Source organism: Gymnoscopelus braueri, assembly GCF_963280865.1.
Source record: "Gymnoscopelus braueri genome assembly, chromosome: 12".
In the NCBI taxonomy this organism is placed as follows: Eukaryota; Metazoa; Chordata; class Actinopteri; order Myctophiformes; family Myctophidae; genus Gymnoscopelus; species Gymnoscopelus braueri.
This window is the reverse complement of record NC_137614.1, coordinates 10,242,078-10,268,641: the sequence shown is the minus strand read 5'-3', so window position 1 is coordinate 10,268,641 and position 26,564 is coordinate 10,242,078. Positions and strand designations below refer to the sequence as shown.

Here is a 26,564-nt window from a genome sequence, read left to right as displayed (position 1 = left end):
CTATTTATTTATTGTTTAATTTGTTATGTGTGATGTCAATGATTTGTATGTACTCTATGGACCCCCTGTGTGTCTGGAATTAAGTTAACGTTAATAAAAAACGAAATAAAACAAAGAATCCTGAGCAGCTGCATGTACCTTGATGTATATACAGTATGTGTTTTTTTATTACTACTGTCTACGTTTAGGAGCAGTGAGTGCTATTAAACTTAGTGTGGCGCTTGTGGATTAGTTAGGGTTTTGGACTGAACTGGTTTTACTATTCAGTGTATATATATGTCCTTTGATCAATTTGTGTGTGTGTGTGTGTGTGTGTGTGTGTGTGTGTGTGCCACATTATCTGACAAATGCCAGAAAGACGAATGTGTCAATCAGCTCCTGAAAATATTATTACAGTGAAACATTCTGCCTCTTGTGACTCCAGACTACTCAGACCATTGTCAACAGTAAAGGGCGCCAAAAGCTAGCGCACTTTGTGTCTTACCGTCTCACAAGGTACCTTTTTCCCCCTTACAATGAAACGGAAAATTATCCTGGTTGCAGGACTCAGAAATGCTATATTATGTTTAGAGTAGACATGTTATTTATGGTTATGTTCCGGTGTGTGGTTATTAGTGGTGGAAAGTAACTAAGTACAGTACATACTCTAGACCCTCCAGAAAAACGCGGGCTAAAACTCTTGATTATGCGGGCTAAAACTCTTGATTATGCGGGCTAAAATCCTTGATTTTGCGACGAAATATGCGTTTTTTTTTGCAATTTTATGCGGTGAAATTGCGGGAAGTTGCGAAATATGTGGAAAGTTGTGAAATATGCGGCAATATGCGAAATATGCGATATGCGAAAAGTTGCGAAAAATGCTAAATATGTTAAAAGTTGCGAAATATGCGGAAATATGAGATGCGAATCGCATATATTATGCGATGTGCGTATTATGCGATGCGATGCGGCCTTTTTGAAAAAACGTTACCCCCGCATAATTGTGCGCCATTTTGCTGATTATGCGGTAAATTCTGCGATCGCATAAACGCATTTTTCTGGAGGGTCTAATACTCAAGTACTGTACTTAAGTAGAAATTTGAGGATTAAAAATAATAATCAAATATTCAGTACTTTTACTTGCCCCCTGTTGGCCAGCATGGAAGTTATACCAATTTGTACAAATACAAACATAAAAAGGGTAGTAGTAGGGGAGGGCAAGGTGCACCAACGAGTATTTGTTTCTGTCTTCAAGCAAGACGAATGTGTCAAGCAGCTCCTGAAAATATTATTACTACGAGACAGGGAAACATTTTCTTCTTGTGAATCCAGACTAGAGACCATTGTCAACAGTAGAGGGCGTCAAAAGCTTCTCGCTCACTCACAAGGTAAATTTTTTTCCCCTCACAATGGAACGGAACATTATCCTGCTTCAGCCATTCACAGTAGTAGGACTCGAAATACTATATTTTGTTTAGACAGAAGTGGATGTATGTTTTGTAGTAATAATAATCAAAATCTACAAAGTTACTTGTACATTTTCAACTAATTGTGTGGAGTAGAAGTGAAAGTATCGAAAATTGGAAAGTACAGTACTTAAGTACAGTACATGTACTTAGTTACTTTACACCACTGGTGGTTATGGTCTGAGGGCGTTGCACTTTGGGGGAAAAAAGTACCTTATGCACAGACTGGCAGCCACTGGTCTCTCAGCCGACAGACATACAAGGTAGTGTTGCCATTTCTGCTTATTATAAGCGACTTTGGGCTTGTTTTTCTGTAAAGTTGGGCTTGTTTCTTAATTGTAGTTGCTTATTTGGACTTGTTTCCTATTGTTGTTTAAAGTAAAACAGTGGTTCTAAATATTTCAAGGACCCACAGATTGTATTTGTCCGCAGACCCCTATATGCACATATTTTGTGCCAGGGACCCCCATACCATATTTGTGTTGTTAAAATGTTTTAAAAATATTTCAAATATTTCACTATTTACCCCAAGATTTATTTAGAAAATAACCAATGTATAGGTTTAGAGTGCTCATTTTGGGCTTGTTTTTATAGACATAGACCATATAAATAAGCATAGAGGTTGCTTATTTCTCTCGCAGTATCTGGCAACATTGCAGACAGGGCTCTAGTGTGGAGAAGGATTTGTGTCCAAACCTCTGACCATGACCATGGACTCACATGTAAGTTAATAATAACCAGAGCAAACTATTGTTATTTTAGACACCTTTACAATATAATAATAATGCTGTGAACACATTAAATTAAAGCTTAATGTATTCTAATAATCTATCACCTTCTGAAGAAACTTCTTAGTGAATGAATTGGCTTGTTTAGGAGCTAGCTTAGAATTAGCTGTTATGCTAGCAGTCAGTCAGCTGAGAGGAACTTCCTGGCTCTACTGATAATAATAATGATCTTTATTTACATCATAGCACATTTCATACATAGAATGCAACTCAAAGTGATTTACACAAAAAAGAAAGATCATAAAAATAAATACAAAAAATATAAAAACAAGTACATAAAGAAACAAATCAAATGTGCAGAAAACTATTTTTAAAGAACAGAAAAGGAACCCCACTGAATATCAGTCCGATTAATCAATGCGATAAGCAAGGCAACATAAATTAAATGTGTTTTAAGATTACGCCTAAACATATCTACTGATTGAGCCATTCTCAGATTGACTGGCAGGGAGTTCCAGAGTTAGGGGGCATAGTCTCTTACCATTGTTGACAGTTGGAACTTCTAAACATTCAGTGCCAGTCTAGTGAGCTGGGGCCAGTTGCACTTGCACCACCTCACACTAAGTTCAAATTTAGCCTAGTTATAGCTTAAACACATTCAATCCGGGGACGCATCTGTGTCATTTTAGATTTATTTGGCTATTCAAAAATAGCAGATCTACAAGCTCATAGCGCGGCATATGAGCTTGTAGATCTGCTATTTTTTTGAAAAATCGTGAAAATTAGTGCAAATCTTTGAACATATATTTAAAAATATATAAAATATAAATAAATAAATATATATATATATATATATATATATATATATATATATATATATATATATATATATATATATATTTAAAGATTTGCACAAATTTTCACAAAAAAACAAAAAATAGCAGATCTACAAGCTCATAGCGCGGCACCAAAGAAATCTAAAAATGACAGATACTTTCCCGGCTAAATGGGTTAAATGGCTTTTTTTAAAAGCCATTTAGCTATAACTAGGTTAAGTTTGAACTTAGTGTGAGGTGGTGCAACTGGCCCCTGATCTGTAATATCTGTCGTAACTAACGTTGCATACAGTAGCATACATACATGGTTTCTGAGCACATTTTGTTTGCAAAAATATTTGTATTGCTTTACCTGCAACTTACTAGTAGCAACTTAACGAAAACAACCTGTACATGGCTGAATGCCTAGAGACTCTGTCTAGCCAGTGCTGTAAAGTAACTGAGTACATTTCGTCAAGTAAATGTGAGGTATTTTTACTTTACTGTATTTCCATTTCCAATTTTCAGTACTTTTACTTCTACTCCACTACATCTCAGAGGCAAATATTGTACTTTTACTCCACTACAATTATTTGAAAACTTTAGTTATTAATTAAAATGACTAGATTTAGATTATTATTACAAAACATACATTCACCACTTAAGCCCTATATACATTTCGGCCATCTAAAAATAGTTGATCTACAATGCGTTAGATCTGCTATTTTCAAAAGATCTTTACACATTAGAAAACTTGTGAAATGGGACATTCTGCATAATGAGTACTTTCTACTTTTGGTACTTTTAAGTACATTTCGATTCGATACCAATACTTTTGTGCTTTTACTGAAGTCAATTTTGAATTCCGGACTTTTACTTGTAACAATAGTATTTATTTCTACATTGCAGTATTGATACTTCTACTTAAGTAAATACTAATGAGGACTTTTTCCCACCACTGCTTACTGGCAACTTAACGAAAACAACTCGCACGTGGTTGACTGTCTCGCCCATGCAGTTTGGTAAGAAATGAACAGGTCATTGTTCGTGGTGAAGAGGCTTGTGGTGTCACTGAGTCGCAGCAGTGTGAGTGACTGTGCTGCACGTTGCCAGGTCATGACCAGCCCAGAGGACATCTCCAAGCTGTACCGGGAGCTCAGCCTCTACCCTTCTCTGAGCAGGGCAGATGTAGGACCTGTCATCACCTCTCAGTATGGAGGCAAATACAGCAACATCTACACAGGTATATAGGGATGTGTGTGTGTTTGTATTACTATACTTTCGAGGACCAAGTATAGTAGAATTTGAAGAAATATACATTGTGAGGACTGTTTTCCTGGTCCTCACAATACAAATGGTTGTTTTATAGTTTAAAAAAAAATATTTTTACAATTAGAAAAACATTCAGGTTAGGATTAGACATTTAGAGATTAGGTTTAGGGATTGAAATTAGAGTTAAACATGATTTATACTTAGTTGCGCGCCGGTGTCATGCACCGAAAAATAACTGATCTATAAGCTCACAACGTGTCGCAGCGTGACGCGTTGTGAGCTTATAGATCTGCTGTTTTTTGGCTTTAGACTTACGATTAAAAATATCAAAATATATATATTTTTTAATGGCATTCATAATAGTATATAGTATGTACAGTCTGATTATCTAAGATGGAGACTATGATATTGTTACTGTCGGGGAGAAACCTCTTATCCCCGAATTTTAACCTTTTTGTGTTTTTTCCTAAATTAACGCCCTACTTGATCATACTACAGCGTCACACAAAAGCATAAAAGTCTCATTTCGTGCTTGTAGATCTACTACTTTTGCTATTTTTGAATTTGAATCCTGAAAAATAACAGTTTTGGACTATTTGGAAAATTGTTGATCTACAAGCTCACAATGCGTTAGATGATGTAGTACCAGTACTAGTCTACAATGCAGGCACCAACCCAACACATATTCACATTGTTAACATTTTAGTGGTTTTACAGATGGTGACAGTAGCCTGCTATTTCCTTTCCTCTGTTTATATACATTAACATACTGTATGTAAACAGGATAGCCTGTGTAAGGTTCAACCTAGACGCAAACTAACTTAGAGGGTATCCATAACCTTGAAGTTGCAATTCCCTTCCATTAAACCATTCAGAAAAGTCCTATCTGATTGTATTAAACGACGATAAACTCGCCAATATTGCGCATGTATGGTCGGACAGCTTGGGTTAATCTCTTTGTCAAGACTGTTGTAAAACAAATCCAACGTTGTCATGTTAGGAGCAACGTTCTGTAAATAAACTCCAGCCACAAGTGTTTGTTTTATTATTTTTCATTTTAAATCACTCAATGTTCTGCGTACCACCTTCTTCTAAATTGCACATATGCAGGACATTGAGTGATCATCATGGTTGCAGAGAGTTTATTGACCGAAAGTTGCTTATAACATGACAACGATGGATTAAAAAAACAAAACAAAGTCTTGACAAAGACAAAGAGGATAACAACGCAAGCTGTCCGAGGTTATGGATACCATCTAAGTTGCTTACTGTTAGGTTCAATCTGGATTGTGCGTGAGTAGAGTATTTAGAATATTATTAAAGGCAGGGCCAACAGATAACTTAAAACGCCGGATATTCAAATAATGGGAAAACACTGTGCTTATGTTATAATTTGGCATTCTCAATAACAATATTTGTTTTATAAATGTTGGAAAAAAGTGTTTGAATAAATATAAATAGACATAAATAAACATGCAGTTGAGCAGTTTTGTGATTGAAAGTTGGAAGAAGTCGACCCTGGTAAACTCACCCAAACTCCCTATTAGCAAATATAATCATACTCAATAATCAATATACATGTAATTATACATGATTTGACAGTAAAAGCCAGAGCTTCCAGAGCACTGCAAATATATGTCTGGTTTTGAATGGTAGACATTTACAATGTTCTCTAGGCCAATATTGTACTCGAAGCCCAGTCAATACAATATGTACATCTAGCAGCTGAGCTCCCTCCACGCGTGATGTCATTACTGTGCAGATCCCTTCTGCCAGCTGTACAGTCACCTTTTCAAAACGTCCCATTTAAATTAATTTCCATATAGTTATATGAAAAAATAAACTGATACTGTTGTTTAGATATGGACTTATATGTACATATCAGAACTTGTCCCTTATCTGTTGCCCTATCTATCTGAATATGTTAGGAGTTTAACAATGACTAGTTGTGTCATGCTGTTTGCAAAACGGATGCCTTCTAGCTGTTGCTAAGATAAAGAATGGTCTATGGAAGTTTAATTACATTTATTTGATTGTCCCCAGAATGGAGCCAACGTGACCTGGAGAGGAACGAGAATGTCAAGTTCTGCCGGCAGTACATTGTGTTCCACGATGACAAATCGGTGGTCTACTCTGGACCGTCAGGAAACTGCACTGAGATCAAGGGAGAGTATGTTGACATTTTACCATCTTAACCCATTAAGAAAATGTCTTCTAAATCCTAACAGCTTTCTGAAAAACGTATGTTGCTATATCATTGGTTCTCAAACTTTTTCATGTCAAGGATCCCCAAAATTATATGTATTTGGCCGCCGACCCCCATCTCAAAATATTTAGTTCCAGGGACCCCCAGAAGAAAAGATTTGAGTAAAAAATGTTCGCTTTAAAAATATATATATATATTCAAAGATTTGCACAAACTTTCAAGATTTTTCAAAAATAGCAGATCTACCAGCTCATAGTGGGGGAAATTGGTAACCTGCCGAAATATATGACCATCTTGTGGACGTCACATAACGTCATTGGCTGAAGTAAATCACTACTGTTTGTTTAGTTAAACCATGCATATACTGTATGTTAATAAACAAACATTGATATTATGTGAAGTCCACTGTAACAACTCTAAATGTTACAGGAATTGTAGTTACATTTGATCTGGGATGGCCTAAAGATGACACTGTGTGCAATTCTTCCTGGTGTTGAGTAGGCCTCTGTGACTAACTGTAGTAAGGGTGCAACACTCTATCAAACTTATCGATTATAAATGATAATAGATTTTCATCAAAATAATCACATTTCAAAAATATAAAACATAGCCAGTCTATCAGCTCACAATGCGTCACGATGCGATGCATTGTGGGCTTATAGACCTGCTCTTTTCACTATTTTTGTACGACACTGAAAACAATCGATAGACTGCAATACTGAGAGAGATTCTTTGTGCTTGTCCTCTCAGGTTGCTGAGTAAAGATTCCCCTTCCGGAGAAATGAAGGCTGTGGTCAGAGAAATCTCTGTCAAAGGGGAAGACAAGCAGTTTCTGGAGGTGAGAGGCTCAATTAAGTTTGTGCGGGTTCATGCTTACATTTAGGGCACGTTCTCCCAACTGCCACAGCCTTTTACTTTCAGATCAGAATCACTTTCTTCCCTATGGTAGTGGTTCTCAAACCTTTCAGGCCACGACCCCCCAAAATAATCATATTCGAACTGGGGACCCCCACCCTGACAAGCACTTGGAATTGTAGGACTTAAGGCATTTCCCACAGATAAATATATTGTGATAATAGCCGATCTACAAGCTCACAACGCGTTGAGCTATTATTATTTTTTTGCCTCTATCTTATATTATTTGACAATTTGGCCAATGTTTGACCAGGTTTTATAGTATAATCTGTTGATTACTTTTGATGCAGTAATGGTCTTTTTAAAATAATCATGTGGGGATCCCCCTGGGGGTCCCAATCCACAGGTTGAGAACCACTGCCCTATGGGAAGTGATCTGCTTTTGAGCCTATCCAAATAAAAATATAAAGCGTTTTTGACACCACTTTTTCTACCCCAAAAACAGGTGAACATGCCCTTACCCTACCTACTGTTATTCTACTGTTCTAGCATAGACATGTCATAGGCAAACAAACATTAAACATTAAAAAAAAATGTTCAAATGATGCTAGTCGCTTGAAGGTGTGACCTTCTATATCTGCTATTTTCAACATTTTTGCACTACACCATTGTGAGACAAAGTATAAAATAGGGCTTAAGTGGTTAATTGATTGGTTAATGATTTTTTTAAAAAGAAATCAATAGACTAATCGCTATGGAAAATAATGGATGGCTGCAGCCCTAATACTGTTCTCTAATGCTCTAGAGAACAGTATTAGCTGCAGTTTTAGTAGGCAGTATGTTCATCAGTTATGTGCTATTCTCTCCATTCTCCTGACCCATCTCTGACCCTGCAGATCTGGAGTAAGAACCTTAAGGTGAAGAGCATCAACCTGACTGCCTTGAAGAAGCACGGCAAGGTCTATGAGGATGGTGAGAGACAGCTCATCTTCATGTTTTCATTTTTCATTTCCATAATATCTACATGTCATTTTTCACAAAACTGTCTGCACATAGAAAGACTGTGATTGATATCCTGTACTACACATGAAGCCTGTAAAAATGCAGCAGTATTCTTTCAACCCCTAGAGGGCAGGATTACTGTGTTTTACGCTGAAAAGGGGGAGATCTGTAGCCTGCAATCCAGACTGATTTGCTCCGTTGGGTGGATTTATTTTTTCTCACTTCCCCTCTCAGTCTGGTAATGCTGCTATTTCCATGGGGCGGGACCAGGCACTGCGGCTTCTGATTGGTCCTTAAGGGGGGGTGGGGGGGGGGGTGGGGGTACCAGTGGCTTCCAATGTAAATTTCGAGTCACTTCCTGACTTGTCTACGTAGTTGGTGACGTTTGGAAATCCAGCTCAAACAAGATGATGATAGCCAGACGGAGACGTGAAGTAAAAAAGAACAAGTGTGGATTCCAGGCTAGAAGATCTGTGTGTTTGCAACGAAACACAAGTGGCCCTACACATAATTTATTAACTAAAACATAAGTGCTTTTAGAGTTTAAGTTTCTCTTTCAATGTTCCAGGGCACATCATGTTAACTGTGTTGTTTGTCTCTAGACCAGTTTGGCTGCCTGGTATGGTCCCATTCTGAGACCCATCTCCTGTACGTGGCAGAGCGGAAGAGACCAAAGGCTGAGTCCTTCTTCCAGGTGACTGTCACATGCACTTGCTTTTCATATTAACTATACAGTAGTGGTTCTCAAACTTTTTTGTGTCAAGGACCCCCAAATTGATATGTAATTAATTGGCCGCGGACCCCCATCTGAAAATGTTTTGTGCCAGGGAGCCACAGAAGAGAAGATTTGTGTAAATGTTTTTTTTTCTTTTTAAATCATTAAAAACTTTCCAATATTTTCAAGGTAAAAAAGAAAGTTAAAAAATAGAAGATTTACAAGCTTGGAGCACGACGAGAATCACTGCTGTATACATACGGTTGTTCTGGGTTGGTAAATGGGTAGTGACCAATGGTGTAAAGTAGCTAAGTACATTTACTCAGGGACTGTACCTAAGTACAATTTTGAGGTACTGTACTTACTGTACTGTATGCCCATTTGTCAATGCTTTATACTTCTCCACTACATCTCAGAGGCACATATTGTACTTTTACTCCAATACAATTATTTGAAAACTTCAGTTTCAAGTTCATTTGTAGATTTAGATTATTACGAAACATACTTTAACCTGTGAAGACATATTTTATATTTTGTCTATTCGAAAATAGCCGATCAAGCTGCGACACGTTGTGTCTTGTAGATCGCCTATCATGGAAAGATTTTGACAAATTTGAAAACTTGAAAAATCTGTGAAATGGACATTCTGCATAGACTACTTTTGGTAATTTAGGTATATTTTTGTGCCAATATCTTTGTACTTTTACAGGCCTTTTACATGTAATAGAGTATGCCTACATTGTGCTAATGCTTCATTTACTTAAAAATAAAAAATTCAGAGTACTTCTTTCAGCACTGGTAATGACCAAGAATGAATAATTCTCCGTTTCATTGTCTTTTTGCAGACTGAGTCACCAGAGTCGTCTTCCACTGGAGATGAGGAGGACACTTTGAAAATGGGGAAGAAAGAAGAAGTCACCAAGGCATGTATTTTAAAGTCAAAAACACCCCCACAGCTATATTAGATCACATTATAGCCCATTCCTACAGTTTGCTTATGGTGTGTTTACCATTGTGTTCCATCAGGGGGAGCAGTTTGTCTTCTACGAGGACTGGGGAGAGGCTCTGGTCAGTAAAAGCTGTCCGGTGCTCTGTGTGTTGGACATTGAGGGCAGCAATGTCTCTGTGCTGGAGGGAATACCTGACGATATCTCCCCTGGACAGGTCAGGAGACGGTCATTGTTATTCACTATGATCCACACGGATCAGTGTGTACTGTGAACATTTAGGCTATTTCCTATGTTTTTATTCATTTATTTAAGTATAACATTATTAAATATGTAAATTATTTGTCATATCTGTCCTGTGCAACTTTAGTTTAAGCCAACAGAAATGTAATTTTTATTCATAATGTTCAACAACAGAAACACAATTAAATTGTTAATAATTTGAGCGACGATTAATCGTCAAGTAAAATGTCCTTATCATGACAGCCCTATGTACATTTACCAAAGGCAGACGAATTGAAAGTAAACACTGAAATGTAATTTAAAATAGCATTACATTTGTTTGATTTCAACGGCCTTGATTTCATTTGTTTTGCTATTTGCCTCAGTGGGTTTGTGCGTGTATATACAGTATATCGTTGTTGTCGGGCAGAAACCTCTCATCTCCATATTTTAACTTTTTGTGTTTTTTCTTAAATTAACGCCCAAATTGATCATACTACAGCGTCACACAAAAGCATCAAAAGTAGCAGATCTACAAGCTCGAAATGCGGTGCGAAGCGGCGCGTTTCGAGCTTGTAGATCTGCTACTTTTGATATTTTTGAATTTGAATCCTGAAAAGTAACTGTTTTGGACATATTAGGTTTCCACTTGACAGACGATATATATATATATATATGTATACAGTATGTACAGAACATACAGTATATCGTTGCTGTTAGGCAGAAACCTTGTATCTCCATATTTGAACTTCATAAATTAATGTCCTACTTTGTCATACAACAGTGTCACACAAAAGTAGAGCAATAGACGATCTGCATAAGCCCACTACGTGTCACATCTCAACTTGTTGTGATCTTGTAGATCTGCTACTTGCGCAATTCTGGAGATTTATTTTATTTATTTGACGTGAAAGTGGGTGTCTGTCTGTCTGTGGGTGTCATACATATTTACCCAATGAAAAGTATTAACAAGAGCATGTAAGAACTGCATTTTTCCATTTCCTTTAAAGTAACGGTTTTGGAGATCCAAGGTTTCCACCCGACAGCAACGATAACAAGTATTAACATTTAGTCTCTGTCGGGTGGAAACCTCATATGTACAAAACTGTTACTTTTCAGGATCCAAAAAAAAAAAAAGGCAAAAGTAGCAGATCTACAAGCTCGAAACGCGTCGCTTCGTGCCGCTTCGCGCCACGTTTCGAGCTTGTAGATCTGCTACTTTTGATATTTTTGTGTGACGCTGTAGTATGATCAAGTAGGGCGTTGATGTTCATTTCTGAAGAAACACAAAAAAAGTAATTATGGAGATAAGAGGTTTCTGCCCGACAACAGCGTTATGCTAGATGGTTGTGTATTTGTACTACTAAAGTAACGCTATCTCTCTCTCTCTCTGGGCAGGCGTTCTGGGCTCCTGGTGACACAGGTGTGGTGTTCGTTGGTTGGTGGCACGAGCCTTTCAGACTGGGCCTCAAGTACTGTCCCAACCGGAGGTGAGCCATGAAGGAGGAGAGAGTCACATGTCCTTGTGTGCTGTTAGACGAGGGCTGGTTCCCAAACACACAAACACATTTTTGTGTCACAAGTAAATATCCCCTTTTTAGCGGTCCAGGCGCATACCACATATGCTGGTAATCCAGCTTGACAGCGTGTCGCGGGTTCGACTTACGATCCTGATGACCTTTGCTGTGTGTCACCCCCCCATCTCTCTCCCCATTTCCTGTCAGCCTACTTTCCTATCAATAAAGGCAGAAAAAGACCCAGAAAATATCTTTGAAAAGAAAGAAGAAGTAGTAAAAATAACAGTTCTACAAGCTCACAACACGTCATTATTTCATTTAACAGAAATCTTTTGGGTCTAGAGCTACAAAGTTTGGGGTCCAATCTGGCAATGATTTGGGGTAAAGGAAATATAAATAAATAAATAAATAAATACAAAATAAAATGATAAATTGACAACAAATATTTGAATAAAATCTTCACAGTAATGGTAAAGCTACCCGACATCTAACCATGGAGGTAACAACAGTCTATGTAGTTGCATTTTGACTAATCTGGCTCGTGACCTAAAAGGAGTTTGAGACCCCTGTGTTTGACAAAATTGCTAACCGAGAGGAATTGAAACATTCTGTGCCGAGAATCGTTTAGCTTGAAATCCCTCTTCCTCTTTTTGTTTGTACGTCAATAGGTCGTCTTTGTTCTATGTGGATCTTACTGAAGGGAAATGTGGTAAGTATACGGTACTCTGTTCTGTTTTTAAGCTGGCCATTGAGAGTCTATAAATCCTTCCTAATACTGAAGTTATCTCTGTGTGTGTACTGGAGATGTACCGATAGGCCTACCAGTTTTTCAAATGAAATGAAATCTCATCATGTGATAAATGACGTGGTATTGGAATGGCATAGACTGGCATACTCGCCGATACCAGTATTTTAGGCCGTTTCGGCAGCTCGATACTAGTACAGTATTCGTATCGGAACAACTATTCCTAATACTGACCTTATATCTGTGTGTGTGCGTGTGTATGTCTTTGTATGTGTTGTCGTTGTGTCCTTCAGAACAGCTGTCGTCGGGCACCAGTGCGGTGTGCTCCCCAAGACTCAGTCCAGACCTGTGTAGGATTGTCTACCTGGAGTGCGGTGTCTACGGTCCACACATGCAGTGTAGCAAGCTCTGTATGGTAAGACCAGATGACCAAAGTATATAACACCACACGTTGCATGGTGTATGTACTGATTGTATACTATAGCCTCTATATATAAATAAAACAAAGATGTATGCCTTTTTTTGTGTAGGCAGTGGGTGCTCAGCTATAAATATAACTTGAATCAAATACCACAGAATTGGAAAAAGTGGCACTCCAAAGTAAAGGAAGCAAGACTGGCACAGATACACTTTCTCATTTATCGGGAACGCTTACGCGTTACGGCCTCGGCCTTCCTCAAAGCAGATTAAAAAAGTTAAAGGTAGGGTAAGTGATTCGCAATTATTCAAGTAATTGCAAAATGGGTCTATGTTCTGATAGTGCTCGTTACTATAGAGTGTCCTATCCATATATAAGGAGTCTCCAACATCTCTCCAGCTCTTTATTAACTCTTTCATTGCCTTGCCACACTTATTTCAGACTGTGTCGTCCCAGTGCCAGGAAAAAGGTGCATTTTTCCTCAGTTTGTTTTTTAACATTGAAGTGAATGGAGCAGCAATTTTTTGGATAGCGTTATCTCCTAGTTCCTTTGAGATAAAAAAAAAAAAACAAGACCAAAAAAATATTAAAAAATAATAATAATATATATATATATATATATATATATATATATATATATATATATATATATATATTTTTTTTAAATAATTTCGTCATTTCCGTCCGTGGCCATGAGAGCCATTGAGCCATCGGACGGGAATTCCCGTTTTTGGCAGTTAAAGAGTTAAGCAGAAAATGCATTTTCAGTGTTCTCTCCTGATTGGCTTAAAATGTGTCACCTACCTAAAAATGTACTATATTCTGTTTACTAAAGAGCTGGAGAGACCCCTGTGACTGAACAAACGCTCTGTAGCAATGATTACTATCAGAATATAGTACTTAAACCTTTTTAACAAAAAAATAAAATATCACTTACCCTACCTTAAGTAAAAAGTTTAGTCTGCTCTGAGGAAGGCTGAGGAAGGCTGAGGCCGAAACGCGTAAGCGTTCCCAATAAATTAGAATGTGTATCTGAGCCAGTTTTGCATCCTTTATTTTGGAGTTCTGCTTTTTCCACTCCGGTGGTATTTGATTCAAGCCTCTATATATCCTTTTGACGTCAGTAACGGTAATGTTTATCTGCCGCACAATCAGTACACAGTAGCAAAACCAGTAATGAGAGTAATTTAGAGGCCCCATCTTCTGCCCGGCGCAAGTTGGCACAAAGGGGATGCGTAATTATCACTGGTATTGTTCCACCAAAGCAGTTGTAATTTTTCCACCAGGCAACCATGTTATTTTAGATAATGAATAATGGATGTTCTTGCGCCAGTTCAGCGCCAATGTTTGGTCTTAACCCATTTAGACCTGAGGCCCATTTTACAAATTATCTCTGTCATGTGAAAACCAAAACTTTTCATGATTCAAAGTCAAAAGTAGCAGATCTACAAGTAGTAGATCTGCTACTTTTGATGCTTTTGTGTGATGCTGTAGTATGATCAAGTAGGGCATTAATTTACAAAAAAAAGTTAAAATATGTAGATAAAAGGTTTCTGCCCGACAGCAACAAAATAACGAATGTTCTTGCGACAGTTTAGAGCCGATGTTGGTCTTAAAATGATGTGTGGTTTGCGCTAAGACCAGCTTCAAGTTAGTCTTAACAGCCGGCGTAGTGACGGCACAGACATTTCCTTACTATTTACACAGTGCAAAGCTCAACTCATTTACAGTTCACCATCAAATTCGGAGCTCCCGGCGCACACATTCTATTTAGTCGATTTCTTATAATCGACTCAAATGATTAGTCTGACTAACCACTTAAGCCCTGTATTATATAGTACTTTGTTGTACACTGGTGGCATACAAAAATAGTGAACATCTACCAGCTCACTGTTGATCTGTTATTTTCATTTTATTTGTATTTAATTTATAATCATAGAAATATCGTACGTAATCAAGGCAAAAGTTTAATTGTGACACTGATTTGAACTCATATCGCCCAGCCCTTGTTGTAGCCGGTCGATAGATAAGACATGGCTGGCCACCTCTGGTGTAAAAGATAGATAAAGAAGAAATTGATCTTTAATTTCTGCCCCAGTTCTGCTGCAGGACTTTAACCCGGCTGGGCGTTGTAAAGATGGCTGTAGACTCAGGTTTTATTAGCTGGTTTTATTAAGACATAAAATAATGTGTTATGGTCAGGTTTTATTAACACATAAAATTACAGATTTGAACTAAAAATAACTGCACTGTAATAACTAAAGAAAAGATAGAAAGGGTCATACATATTGTGAATACATTTTGAAGAGGATATTTTGTTTTGTTTTGTTCCCAGTATGACTGGTACACGAAGAAGACCTCAGTGGTTGTAGATGTGGTGAAAAGACCTGGGCCAGGTACGTCTATCTTTTTATTTATTAAAGTTTTTATTGACAAAAATGCATATACATTAACATATTATTTGTACATATCTTTCCAAAGGATAAAACCCCAAAACGATCAAGAGCTTATTTCCATTGTGTAAATTTGAGTGCAAATATGCAAAATGTACAGTTAAATGAATGATCTTTCTTCATTTTGACACGTCAACTTGTGTGTTTGTCTGTGTACTTGTACTACAGCTATTTTCGGTGCATGACACACAAACATTTAAAAAATGGCGTCCATAAAATTGCTATCTTCATCTCGGCTTTGTCGAGCGTCTATATATGAGCACAATTGGCCCGTGTTCGGTGGAGGGAAGCCGGGCGTGGGAGGGTGATATTTGTCACTGCACGACGTACTCCTACGGGCTGGGGGGGGGGGGCCCTGGGGGGGGGGCTCTATGTCCTCCCAGTGGGGGCTCCTCGTTGGCAGGTGAGTCAGTAGGATGCGACAGCAGTGGCGACAAATATGTGTGGGGAGGAATTCATTGGCATAACGACTAAAGAAAGAAGGGTAAAAAGCAACGAAACAAAGGAAAATGCCGTCTCAGTCATTTGGATCCCACAGAAGCCAGAATGTCTTCTGTGTAAGCATGTTGCGCAGCGAAAATAGTAGGGGTGGAAAATATAATCGATTATTAAAATAAAAAAATTGATTATAATTTTTTTTTCTCATCATATCGTTAATTGTACAGAGCAGCAGCCATATTTTGGTTGGTTATCAGAATATTGAGAAGCCTTTGTTATAAGTCAGTATTATTTTACAAAAAAGGACTTGTTTATTTTCTTGTTGGTTTTCTGCAATTGTTGATTTTGGCAAATACAACCTTCCAGCTGACATTGACACATCTCTTCCATTAGTTTTTATTATCAATAAAAGATAATGGAAGTAAATTAATCGCAATAATCGGAATTTAATTGAATCGTAGCCCTCGGAATCGAATTGAATCGTCAGGTGCCTACCAATTCCCGCCCCTAGAAAATAGACAAGGTCGTAGCAAGCTTGTAGATCGGCTATTTTTTGTTATTAACCCATTAAGACCTGAAACGCATCTGTGTCACTTTAGATTTCTTTGGCTATTCAAAAATAACAGATATACAAGCTCATAGCGCGGCACCGAGTGCCGCGCTATGAACTTATAGATCAGCTATTTTTGAAAAATCTTTTGTTGTTGTTAGGATTTAGAAAACATTTTTAAGAATCGCCTCAGGTCTTAATGGGTTAAATGTTCTGTAGTCTAGGATATTTCATATAAAAGCAAAGGTTAAAGGCTCAATGAATCTGTGATTTCTTCACCTGGTTGGCAGTATGTAGAACAGCCGGAACAATATTAGGTTTACTAAAACATCCATCATTTTACATAATATTGTGCTAATTGTTTAGGAAACAGTGCTAGTGTGTGGGCTCATTTCACTTGGTCATACAAACATTTTCAGTCGTGAGATTTTATTTTGCTCTAACCCATTGAATCCGGGAACGCATCTACAAATGTCTTCTAAATCATAACAGTTTTCTGAAAACCGTATGTTGCTATAATATCAGTGGTTCTCAACCCTTTTCATGTCAAGGAGGACCACCCAAAATGTTCCAGGGACCCCCCCCCCCTAGAAGCAAAGATTTGCGTTACAAATGTTCTCTTAAAAAAATGTAAGCGAACATTAAAAAAAATATTTGTAAAAAAAAATCTGGATAAAAAAAAATTAGCAGATCTACAAGCTCATAGCGCGGCACAGAGTGCCGCGCTATGAGCTTGTAGATCTGCTATTTTTTGAACATTTTTTTGAATAGCCCAAAGTATAAAGTATCTAAAATCTAAAATGACACAGATGCGTTCCCGGACTGAACGGGTTAATCCATGAGTAATACAAATGTGTGTGTGTGTGTGTGTGTCCAGATGGTTTCGCTGGTATCTACAGCTCTCAGTTGTCCCCTCAGTGCTGGTCTGCAGACAGCCAGCGTGTGCTCATCGCCTGTCCCCAGCTCGGCCGCAAGGTAGGTACCAACATTACAGCAGTTACCAGGGAAACCAGCCTGTTACCGTGGCGAAATATCATCAACCTTACCTCGGGAACTCTTCTTCTCTCTTTGCTGTTCTCCCTTCTTTGTGATAATCGCTGAAGTCTTTAACCCATTAAGACCCGTGAGGCTGATTCTACTAATGCCTTCAAAATCAGTAGTTCTCACACTTTGTCGTGCCAAGGACCCCCCCCCCCCCCCCAAATTGATATGTATTTGGCTGCATGGACCCCCCCCCCCCCACATCTGAGAATGTTTTGTGCCAGGGAGATTTGTGTTAAAACATGCAAAAGTATTAACACATTGGGTGCCAAAACCGTATATATACGGTTTTGCGCATACTAACGTTGAGTGCCAAAACCGTATATATACGTTTTTTGAAAAAAAAAAAAAAAAATTACTTTTTTTTTTTTTTTTTTTTTTTAATTTTTTTTTTTTTTTTCCTTCACAGCAACAGGAAATATCACTCCTACAAGATTTAGACTCCAATCCACCTCCTGGTTAACTTATGACTTCAAAAACCTGTATCTCGGCTCCTGTGCACTTTTTTTTTTTACAATGTTAATTTAACTATTTTCAACTGGCTGCAACTATGGAATGGATTTCCGAATGTTTAAAATTTTTTCCCCCCGATTGTACGAGACCTGTATGTGTGTAATGAGGGGATCACCGTGAGGACGGTGATCACTGAAAATATTTTGTGACTACTTGAAAAAGGTTCAAAATGTTTAAAAAGTCCTGGCACTCAAAGTATAATATTTTAATAAACCTCTGGCACCCAATGTGTTAAAAAAAAGATTTTTCAAAAATTATCAAAAATAGCAGATTTACTGTGAGCTTGTATATCTGCTATTTTTGAGAACCTCTGTTCTAAACCACTGTTCTAAAGTTTTCTGAAATGAAAAGCATTGTTTTGGTTTTAATGGTTTAATCAGTAGGTGTTTTTTGTGTTTGTTTTAGGACCTGCTGCTGATAGATACAACCACAGGGAGCGTCACTTCTCTCACTTCCAGTGAGTCAATGACACTTAATCAGCCTGTTGCATCACAGACACTCAGTCTGTCCTACCTAACAGGTCCAGAACGCTGTCTTTACCAGCACATGCAGATCTACAAGCTCAAAATGTGTCGCTTTGCCCCACATTTAGAGCTTGCGGATCTGCTACTTTTACACTTCTGTGTGACACTGTAGTTATGATCTAGCCTGGTAAAGCCCCTCCCTCCGGAAAATCTCATTTCCATTTGATTTCAGGAAGGAGTGGCATGAAGGCTTGTATGGGCGTTTCTAGCGCATCACCAAAAAACCGAGGCTATCAGCGTCGCTCATCGTTCTGTGATTGATAGCGAAAGTTGGCCAATCAGGTGGCGAGTTCGAGTGAGCCCGAATGGGACCGAGTGCAGCCGACAAAAATGGAACGAGCCGCCATTGTTTTCTGTGGGCAGTTAAACCTTTTACTTTCGGTTTTAAAACGCTCTCAAACTTATTTTTTGAGGCACGGAATTTACTTTTAAGATATCGTTTGGATAGAATTTAGTTGTTTAACTTCATATATGTGGTCAATTAATCATGACAGAGCCTATTTAAAAATTTAGAGAACCGGCAGGGGCGGGCAGTGTATCCGAATAAGGCAACCTATTTTGGGCATGGCCGTCTCAAAAGTCCCGTTGCGTCACATTAGTCTGGAGGTGGTAAAAATGCACTGGCTGAAGTGGGACACTGCTGATTGGCTGAAGGGGTTGTCAGTCAACGGTATTACTCCCGCCCAACTCCAGCCCACAGCCAAAATTGCAGAATGGGCGATCATGCCAGACTCACTCCTGAAATAAATTACAAATGAGATTTCCGGAGGGAGGGTTTACCAGGCTAGTTATGATCAAGCAGGGCATTAATTTACGAAAAAAACACAAAAAGTTAGAATATGGGGATAAAGGGTTTCTTTCCGACTGCAACGATGTCAATATCATGCCTCCAACACAGAGGCATGGACCCCCACCCCAGCTAATCGAACCCGGCTATATTTATGTTGCCATTTATCTGATTCTATCACTGCAACTGTGTTCTGGAGCAGATGGAGAGTCTATGTTGACATTTGAATGTGTTCATGATGTTCTTGTTGTTTTGCCAATAGAGTCCGATGTTGGTAACTGGTGCCTGCTGAACATACAGAGAGACTTGGTGGTGATCAGCTGCTCTTCTCCAAACTGCCCACCCAGCCTGGTAAGGAGCCTTTAGACTTAAACACAACTTACAGGTGGTATAAGTCAGTGAACGTTTTCGCGCCAAGGGCCCCCAAATTGATAGGTATTTGGCCGCGGACCCCCATCTGAAAATGTTTTGTGCCAGCCCAGAAGAGAAGATTTGTGTTAAAAAAATCAAAATGATGCAACATTTTCCATTACTTTAAAGCAGGGGTCTTCAACCTTTTCAGGCCAGGGACCCCCAAACTGATGGGGAGATGGAGCAGGGACCCCCTACCTCGTAGGGTAGGGGGATACCACATATATTGTGTATACAATTGTGTTTTATATTGCCTGCTCCTATACGCACCTGCCCCAGTAGGTGTGCAAAATCAAAATTCTCTACAAAATATGTATAAACATACCATGTTATTGTGCATTGTGCCTCCATTTATCTGTTTGCTATGGATTCATGTTATGTTTAAAGACAATTTGACATTTTGGGGGAAAAAAATAAAAAACGTTTTTTTTTTTTTTTTTCAAACGGAAATATTGTTTAATCAAACAACAATTTCGCGGACCCCCTGCAGTACCTCCGCGGACCCCCTAGAGCCACTGCCGCCTTTAAGCAGACATGGCAATAATGTGGTTAACCTTCACACACTTTATGACTGCCTTATAACTGTTCCTGTATCTGTTGCGATGTCACTTCCTGTTGCCCAGAGGGTGGGCTTCCTGCCTCAGAGGGGTTCCCAAGAGGAAGTGGACTGGGTTACTCTGGAGGAGTCTCAGAGCCAATCGGATATCAGCTGGAAGATCCTGACCTTTGACCCTCCCCCAGACCAAGACAACAGCCAATACCGTAAGACCATATATAGACATAAACACGTACTGTAGACGCCTCATTGGCCACTGGGGCCCGTACGTCAACGCCACCCCCATATTAGCTGGGTCAGCTTGGAATATGCCTGAGACTAAAACTTTTTTCAGTTTTATAAACATTACTGTTACTGTCTACATAAGATGAGGTGATTTGGTATGAAAACACACAATTGTCCTATATCATATCATCACATACATGTCTGACATTTGTAACAAACCACATGTGTGAAAATCAGTTATGACTTCAGCGAGTTACAATGTTTTTTAAATTGTGGAGAGACCTCCTGCTTCAATAGACAATAGACTTGTGGCGTACATGCATCATTAGCCACTAGGGCTGGTAGCTTTCCTCAGAAATGATATTCGAATATTGGTCTTAAAAATTGGCAGATATTCGAATATATTCGAATACTAGTATTATTATTATTTAAAAAAAAATATATATATTTTGTATTTTTTTATGTTTATTTGACAGGGACGATACAAGAAACAATGTATCAAGTGCTCAGATCCAATAATACATTGTTTTTTGTATTGTTCCTGTCAAATAAACATGAAAAAAATTAATAAAAATCATATTAGATGTTGTCATTTGGTTTAACTGTTTCTGTCACAAATGTCACTCCTACCTGCATTTCCGACCACTCATCCATCTTTTTCACCGCCAAAATTCCCTGTTCTGTAAAAAACCCCATTGCATTTACTCGCCGCACGCGTACTATAGACTCCTCAACTCCCTCACACTTCTCTCTCAGTTTTTCTGAGCTGGTGCCAACCGCCCTGGCCCCAACCCATTCTTCCAACCCTGATACACTTCTCGACAATTTTAACTCCACATGCACTACTATTTTAGATTCCATTGCCCCTTTTAAAAACAAACGCCCAAAAGCCCTCTCTGAACCATGGCTCAACGAGTCCACTCGTACCCTACGACGCACCTGCAGGCGCGCTGAGCGTAAATGGCTCACTGACAAACTCCACATCTCCCTTGAATTACTTCGAAACTCCCTCTCCGATTACAAAAAAGCAGTAACAGCTGCTAAATCAGAATACATTTCTAATCTAGTCACAAATAACTGCCATAAACCCCAGGTTCTGTTTAATATCTTAAACTCTTTCACAAATCCACGAGACGATCCTCTCATTCCTCCCTCTGCCACTCTCTGTGCTGATTTTTTAGCTTTCTTCACAGATAAAATCACAACCCTTAGATCAGCTCACACCCCCACTACTCTTGACCCAGCGCCTTCTCCATGCCCCCCCGCTAACACTCTAGATAATTTCACGCCAATAACCTTGACCTCCCTCACCGACATAATTATGCATCTTCGTCCCACAAACTGCCCTTCAGACTGCATACCATCCCGGCTCCTAAAGGAGGTCTCCGGTACTGTTGGTCCAAGCATCCTCACCTTAGTTAATAGTTGCCTCACCTCTGGATCTGTCCCAGCTGCCTTTAAGCATGCTGTTGTAAACCCATTAATTAAAAAGAAAAATCTCGACCCCTCAATACTGTCAAATTTTAGGCCAATTTCTAGAGGTGTAACGATATAGTAACTGCATCGGAAAATCGTTTTGAATTTTCAACGATCTACTATATCGATATGCAAACAGCAAACAATCGTATCGTTTGACTTTGTATCGTATCGAATCGTTTTGCAATGCAAATAATCGTATCGAATCGTTTTGCAATGCAAATAATACATTTTATCAATACTAAGTACTTAAGAAGAAAAAAGAGAGAGGGGTTTATATCCAGGTATTAACTTTTCTCACAGAATTTTTGGGTAAATAAATAGTTACTATATCGATTTTAAATCATTGAATCGAATTGTATCGTTCTAAATTAACCTGTCCTGTATCGTTCGTGTATCGTATCGACTAAATCACTAAATCGAAACGTATCGTATCGTTCTAAAGTAACCTGTATCGTTCATGTATCGTATCGACGACCAAGTATCGTGATACGTATCGAATCGTTGTTAAAACGTATCGTTACACCCCTACCAATTTCGCAGCTACCATTTTTATCAAAGGTTCTGGAAAAAGTCGTTTATTCACAATTACAATCTTTCTTACTCACCCATAACCTACATGAAAATTTTCAATCAGGTTTCAAACCAGGCCACAGCACGGAGACAGCTCTCCTCAAAGTTTTTAATGACTTGATTTTAACAGTTGACAACGGTAATCCTGCCATCCTTGTGCTCCTCGACCTATCTGCTGCATTTGACACAATAGACCACCAAATTCTTTTAAATAGGCTCCAACATCACATCGGCATCACTGGCTCAGCCCTAACCTGGTTCGAGTCATACCTTGCAAATAGAACCTTCGCTGTTCATTTGGGGGATTTCTCCTCGCCTTGCGCCCCCCTTACCTGTGGGGTCCCCCAAGGCTCCATTTTAGGCCCACTCCTGTTCCTTTTATATATGTTGCCTTTAGGATCCATATTTGAAAAACATAATATATCATTCCACTCATATGCCGACGATATCCAAATTTACTTACCTATACTAACTAACTCCGCCAACTCTTTCCAGTCACTACTCGGATGTCTACATGACATAATATCTTGGATGAACAATAACTTTCTTACTCTCAACGAAAATAAAACTGAAATTATACTATTTGGCCATATCCCACCCTGCAATATCCCGGACACCATCACCCCTCTTATCCGCCCATCTGCCAAAAATCTCGGTGTAACCCTTGACAGTTCTTTCAAATTCAATCAACACATCAGCTCCGTGGTTAAAACCAGCTTTTTTCAGTTAAGGCTTCTGGCCAAGATTAAGCCTTACCTCCCCCGCCACCAACTGGAGATGGCTATCCATGCCTTCATTTCATCCAGATTAGACTACTGCAACTCTCTATACACCGGTTTGGATCATAAACAGATCAGACGCCTCCAATTAGTTCAAAATGCCGCTGCCCGCCTCCTTACAGGTACAAGAAGGCGTGAGCATATTACCCCTGTCCTTGCCTCTCTACACTGGCTCCCCGTAAATTTTAGAATTGATTTTAAGGTGTTTTTATTTGTCTATAAATCACTAAATGGGCTCGCTCCATCCTACCTCTCCGCACTTGTCAAATCATATGTCCCAACCAGGGAATTGAGGTCTGCAGAAAATTATTTACTTGAAGTTCCAGCCAGAAATTTTAAAAAGACCAGGGGTGACCGCTCTTTCATGGCCACGGCCCCGCGACTCTGGAACAGCCTGCCCCTCCATATCCGATCCCCCCAATCGATCGGGGCTTTCAAGGCCAAACTCAAAACCCATCTTTTTTCCCTTGCTTTTAATAGCATCTAATTTTCATTTATGTAATGTAAACTTTCCATTTATACTTATTTCTCCTTCCCTCTTTTTTGCTGTCTTTTAATAGTGTTTTCCTTTGTTGCTAAATATTTTTGTGAACTTGCTCTGTTGTTTTGCATTGATGTTTTTGATTTTGCCTGTACAGCACTTTGGTTCAGCTTGCCTGTTTGTAAATGTGCTATATAAATAAAGCTTGATTTGATTTGATTTGATTAGAATATACATATTTCCCCCATATTCGAGGAATATTCGAAATTCGAATATTAATTTACCAGCCCTATTAGCCACACTCCAATGAACACCAATGAGGTATCTACTGAATATGATTTGACCATTGGATAATAATACTCTGGTAACTTGTATGCAATGTGGGACTCAAGAATGCTTGTGTGTTTTCTTCTAGCTGGCCTGGGTTTTGAAGCCTTGCTGGTCAAACCAGCCGAGGTGAAGGAGGGAGTGAAGCTGCCTCTCATCGTCACCCCTCATGGTGGGTCTCTGTCATATTGTGCCTCAGAGTATTACAGTCTTTGCATCCTTTTTCTTTTACAAAGCCATTGTAACTTCAAACTTACATTTAACCATCTTAGATTCAATGAAAACACCCGTCCTTGGTTCTGGTGGTGACTTGGTTCTTGGTTCATATTGTCCTCCTAATACATTCATTATTATTTTTTATTGTATTACATTTTTTGTATTTTATTTTCCCCAAAAATTAGAAAAAATAAATGAAAAAGGTAATTGAAAAAACACGGTCCCCTCACGCATTAGAAGGACAATATCAGTTTGAAGTTACCATGGGTTTGTATAGGAAGGGGGCGTGTCTGATAAAAATTTATATCATATATCTAAATACTGAATCAAGAAACTTGATGTTTGTGTGGGTGCTCCCTAAAGCCTAAGTAGATGTTAACACATTGATTGCCTGAGTTATTTCAGATTTTTTGCAGTTTATTGCCAGAGATTTTTCATTGAAAAAAAAAAAGTACTCAGGAGCTGAGATACAAAATTTTAAAGTTTGAAGTTAACAAGGAAGTGGATAGGAGTCTAGATCTTCGACTAATCATATCTCCTTGGTCTTTGGGTCAAATAAAAAAATAAAAAAGTTAACTCGATCTAGGCAATCAAGTGATGGATTTTAAAAACGAGTAAAAACGAGTTAACTCGTTCTAGGCAGTCAATGTGTTAAAATGAACCCAAACATGTTTGAAAGTGAAATATCCCTTTTAAAGTTTCCTAAGCTAAAGCAGTATTGACCATACTGACTGTACATGCCAGAAGTTACCCTGGCCTGTGTGTTAGATTATTTAACTAAGATGTAACCATGTTAACAATCATAAAGAACATTTTATGATAGTTCAGTGTTCAAGTATCAAGTCTTATGAAAATGGCAGTTTCTACACTGATTTAATCAGTAAGTTGAGCTTGCTGTTGTTCAAATTGCTAAGAAGAAGGATAATTATTGTTGAATAGTTTTAATACACACTGTCTAGCTTTTTGTGGACTGAGGTAGTAACTTATAAATGAGCTTCCAACTACAAATTGGAGGCTTAATTGAATAACAAACTTGTGAATGCATACTGTTCATCTACAGTTTACATTTCTATTACTGTACTGTAGGTGGCCCTCATTCTGTGATCGTAGCAGACTGGATCCTGTCCTCCTCTGTGCTGTGTAGGATGGGCTTTGCTACATTGATGGGTGAGTAGGCCTGTCACATATCGTCTCTGTCATGTCCAAAACTGTTATTTTTCAGGATTCAAATTCAATTTGAATCCTGAAAAGTGTACGAGCTTGTGGATCTGCTACTTTTGATGCTTTTGTGTGACGCTGTAGTATGATCAAGTAGGGCATTCATTTTCAGCAACAATTTCCATCATTATTTCCACATCGTTGTCCACACTCTTTTAACCACCTTCAACCTGGTGTTCATGAACAATCTTCATACATTATTTTCAAAATGTGAGGTTTTGAGCTTGTAGATGTGCTATTTTTTATCAAGTATTATGGTCTAATTTTGCCCATAGTACATTATTTATTTTGATTATTTTTTACCAGCTATTGTCAGTCATTTCTTTCTATATTTAAGTTTTTATTTACAAAGTCTAAATGGCAAACAGAATTGCAATTTTTTATTTATAAGTTCCACATGTTCAATGCCAAAAACACAATTTAATAATTAATCACATTTTCTTTGTACGACAATTAATCGTCAACTAAAATGTCATGATCATGACAGCCCTAAAAGGGCCAATACGTACTCCTTCCGACGTCTGAAAATCTTCCGGTTCGGACAGACCTTCTGAACTATACAGTCCCAGAGCATAGACATATAAAGGTAGACGCCTCCTCTGGCTCTGAAGCGTCTGTATGGCGGACGCGCTTCCGCTTCTGGGGGGGGCAGCTGGAAATGTCCGCGTGCGTCACGGAAGGGGGCGTTCAGTAGGCCAATCAGAGGCAGGTGGGGGCGGGACAATAGATTCTGACAAGTCCTGGAAAAGACGCACTGTGGTTGGCCAGTAGTCAACACGCTGTGATTGGCCAGTGCCCATTCCCCCCGGAAATATGGCGGCCACCATACCAAGCAGGTCGCTCCAATGAACTGCAGAGGCCAATGAGGTATCTAGGTTTCTATATCTATGGTCCAGAGAGTCAGGACATCTGGGGTGCACGAGTTCCGAGGGAAACGTTCTGAGACTGCATTTCCGAAGCTCGGAATGACGTCAATTTGTAGTTCGTTCTATCGCCTCCCTTTCCAAACAAAAGTTCGGACATGGGAAGGAGTATGTGTTGCGCTTTAACCCATTAAGACCGGGAACGTGTCTGTGTAATTTTTAGATTTCTTTGGCTATTCAAAAATA

At 38.7% G+C, this 26,564-nt stretch overlaps 1 protein-coding gene across 1 annotated transcript in view; it reads left to right on the top strand.

Moving 5' to 3' along the window:
• Nucleotides 1–2,083: 2,083 nt before the first annotated feature.
• Nucleotides 2,084–26,564, top strand: part of LOC308096904 (acylamino-acid-releasing enzyme-like) — a 30,467-nt gene continuing 5,986 nt past the window's right edge. Inside the window, exons 1-18 of the mRNA XM_080444421.1 lie at nt 2,084–2,167; nt 4,007–4,231; nt 6,304–6,430; nt 7,217–7,304; nt 8,218–8,293; nt 8,926–9,017; nt 9,884–9,961; nt 10,065–10,202; nt 11,606–11,697; nt 12,393–12,433; nt 12,763–12,884; nt 15,223–15,283; nt 17,206–17,303; nt 18,288–18,339; nt 19,456–19,544; nt 20,228–20,366; nt 24,110–24,193; nt 25,324–25,404. Coding sequence (XP_080300547.1) covers nt 4,018–4,231; nt 6,304–6,430; nt 7,217–7,304; nt 8,218–8,293; nt 8,926–9,017; nt 9,884–9,961; nt 10,065–10,202; nt 11,606–11,697; nt 12,393–12,433; nt 12,763–12,884; nt 15,223–15,283; nt 17,206–17,303; nt 18,288–18,339; nt 19,456–19,544; nt 20,228–20,366; nt 24,110–24,193; nt 25,324–25,404 — 1,672 coding nt within the window. The 5' untranslated portion in view covers nt 2,084–2,167; nt 4,007–4,017. The remainder of the gene's footprint in view (nt 2,168–4,006; nt 4,232–6,303; nt 6,431–7,216; nt 7,305–8,217; nt 8,294–8,925; nt 9,018–9,883; nt 9,962–10,064; nt 10,203–11,605; nt 11,698–12,392; nt 12,434–12,762; nt 12,885–15,222; nt 15,284–17,205; nt 17,304–18,287; nt 18,340–19,455; nt 19,545–20,227; nt 20,367–24,109; nt 24,194–25,323; nt 25,405–26,564) is intronic.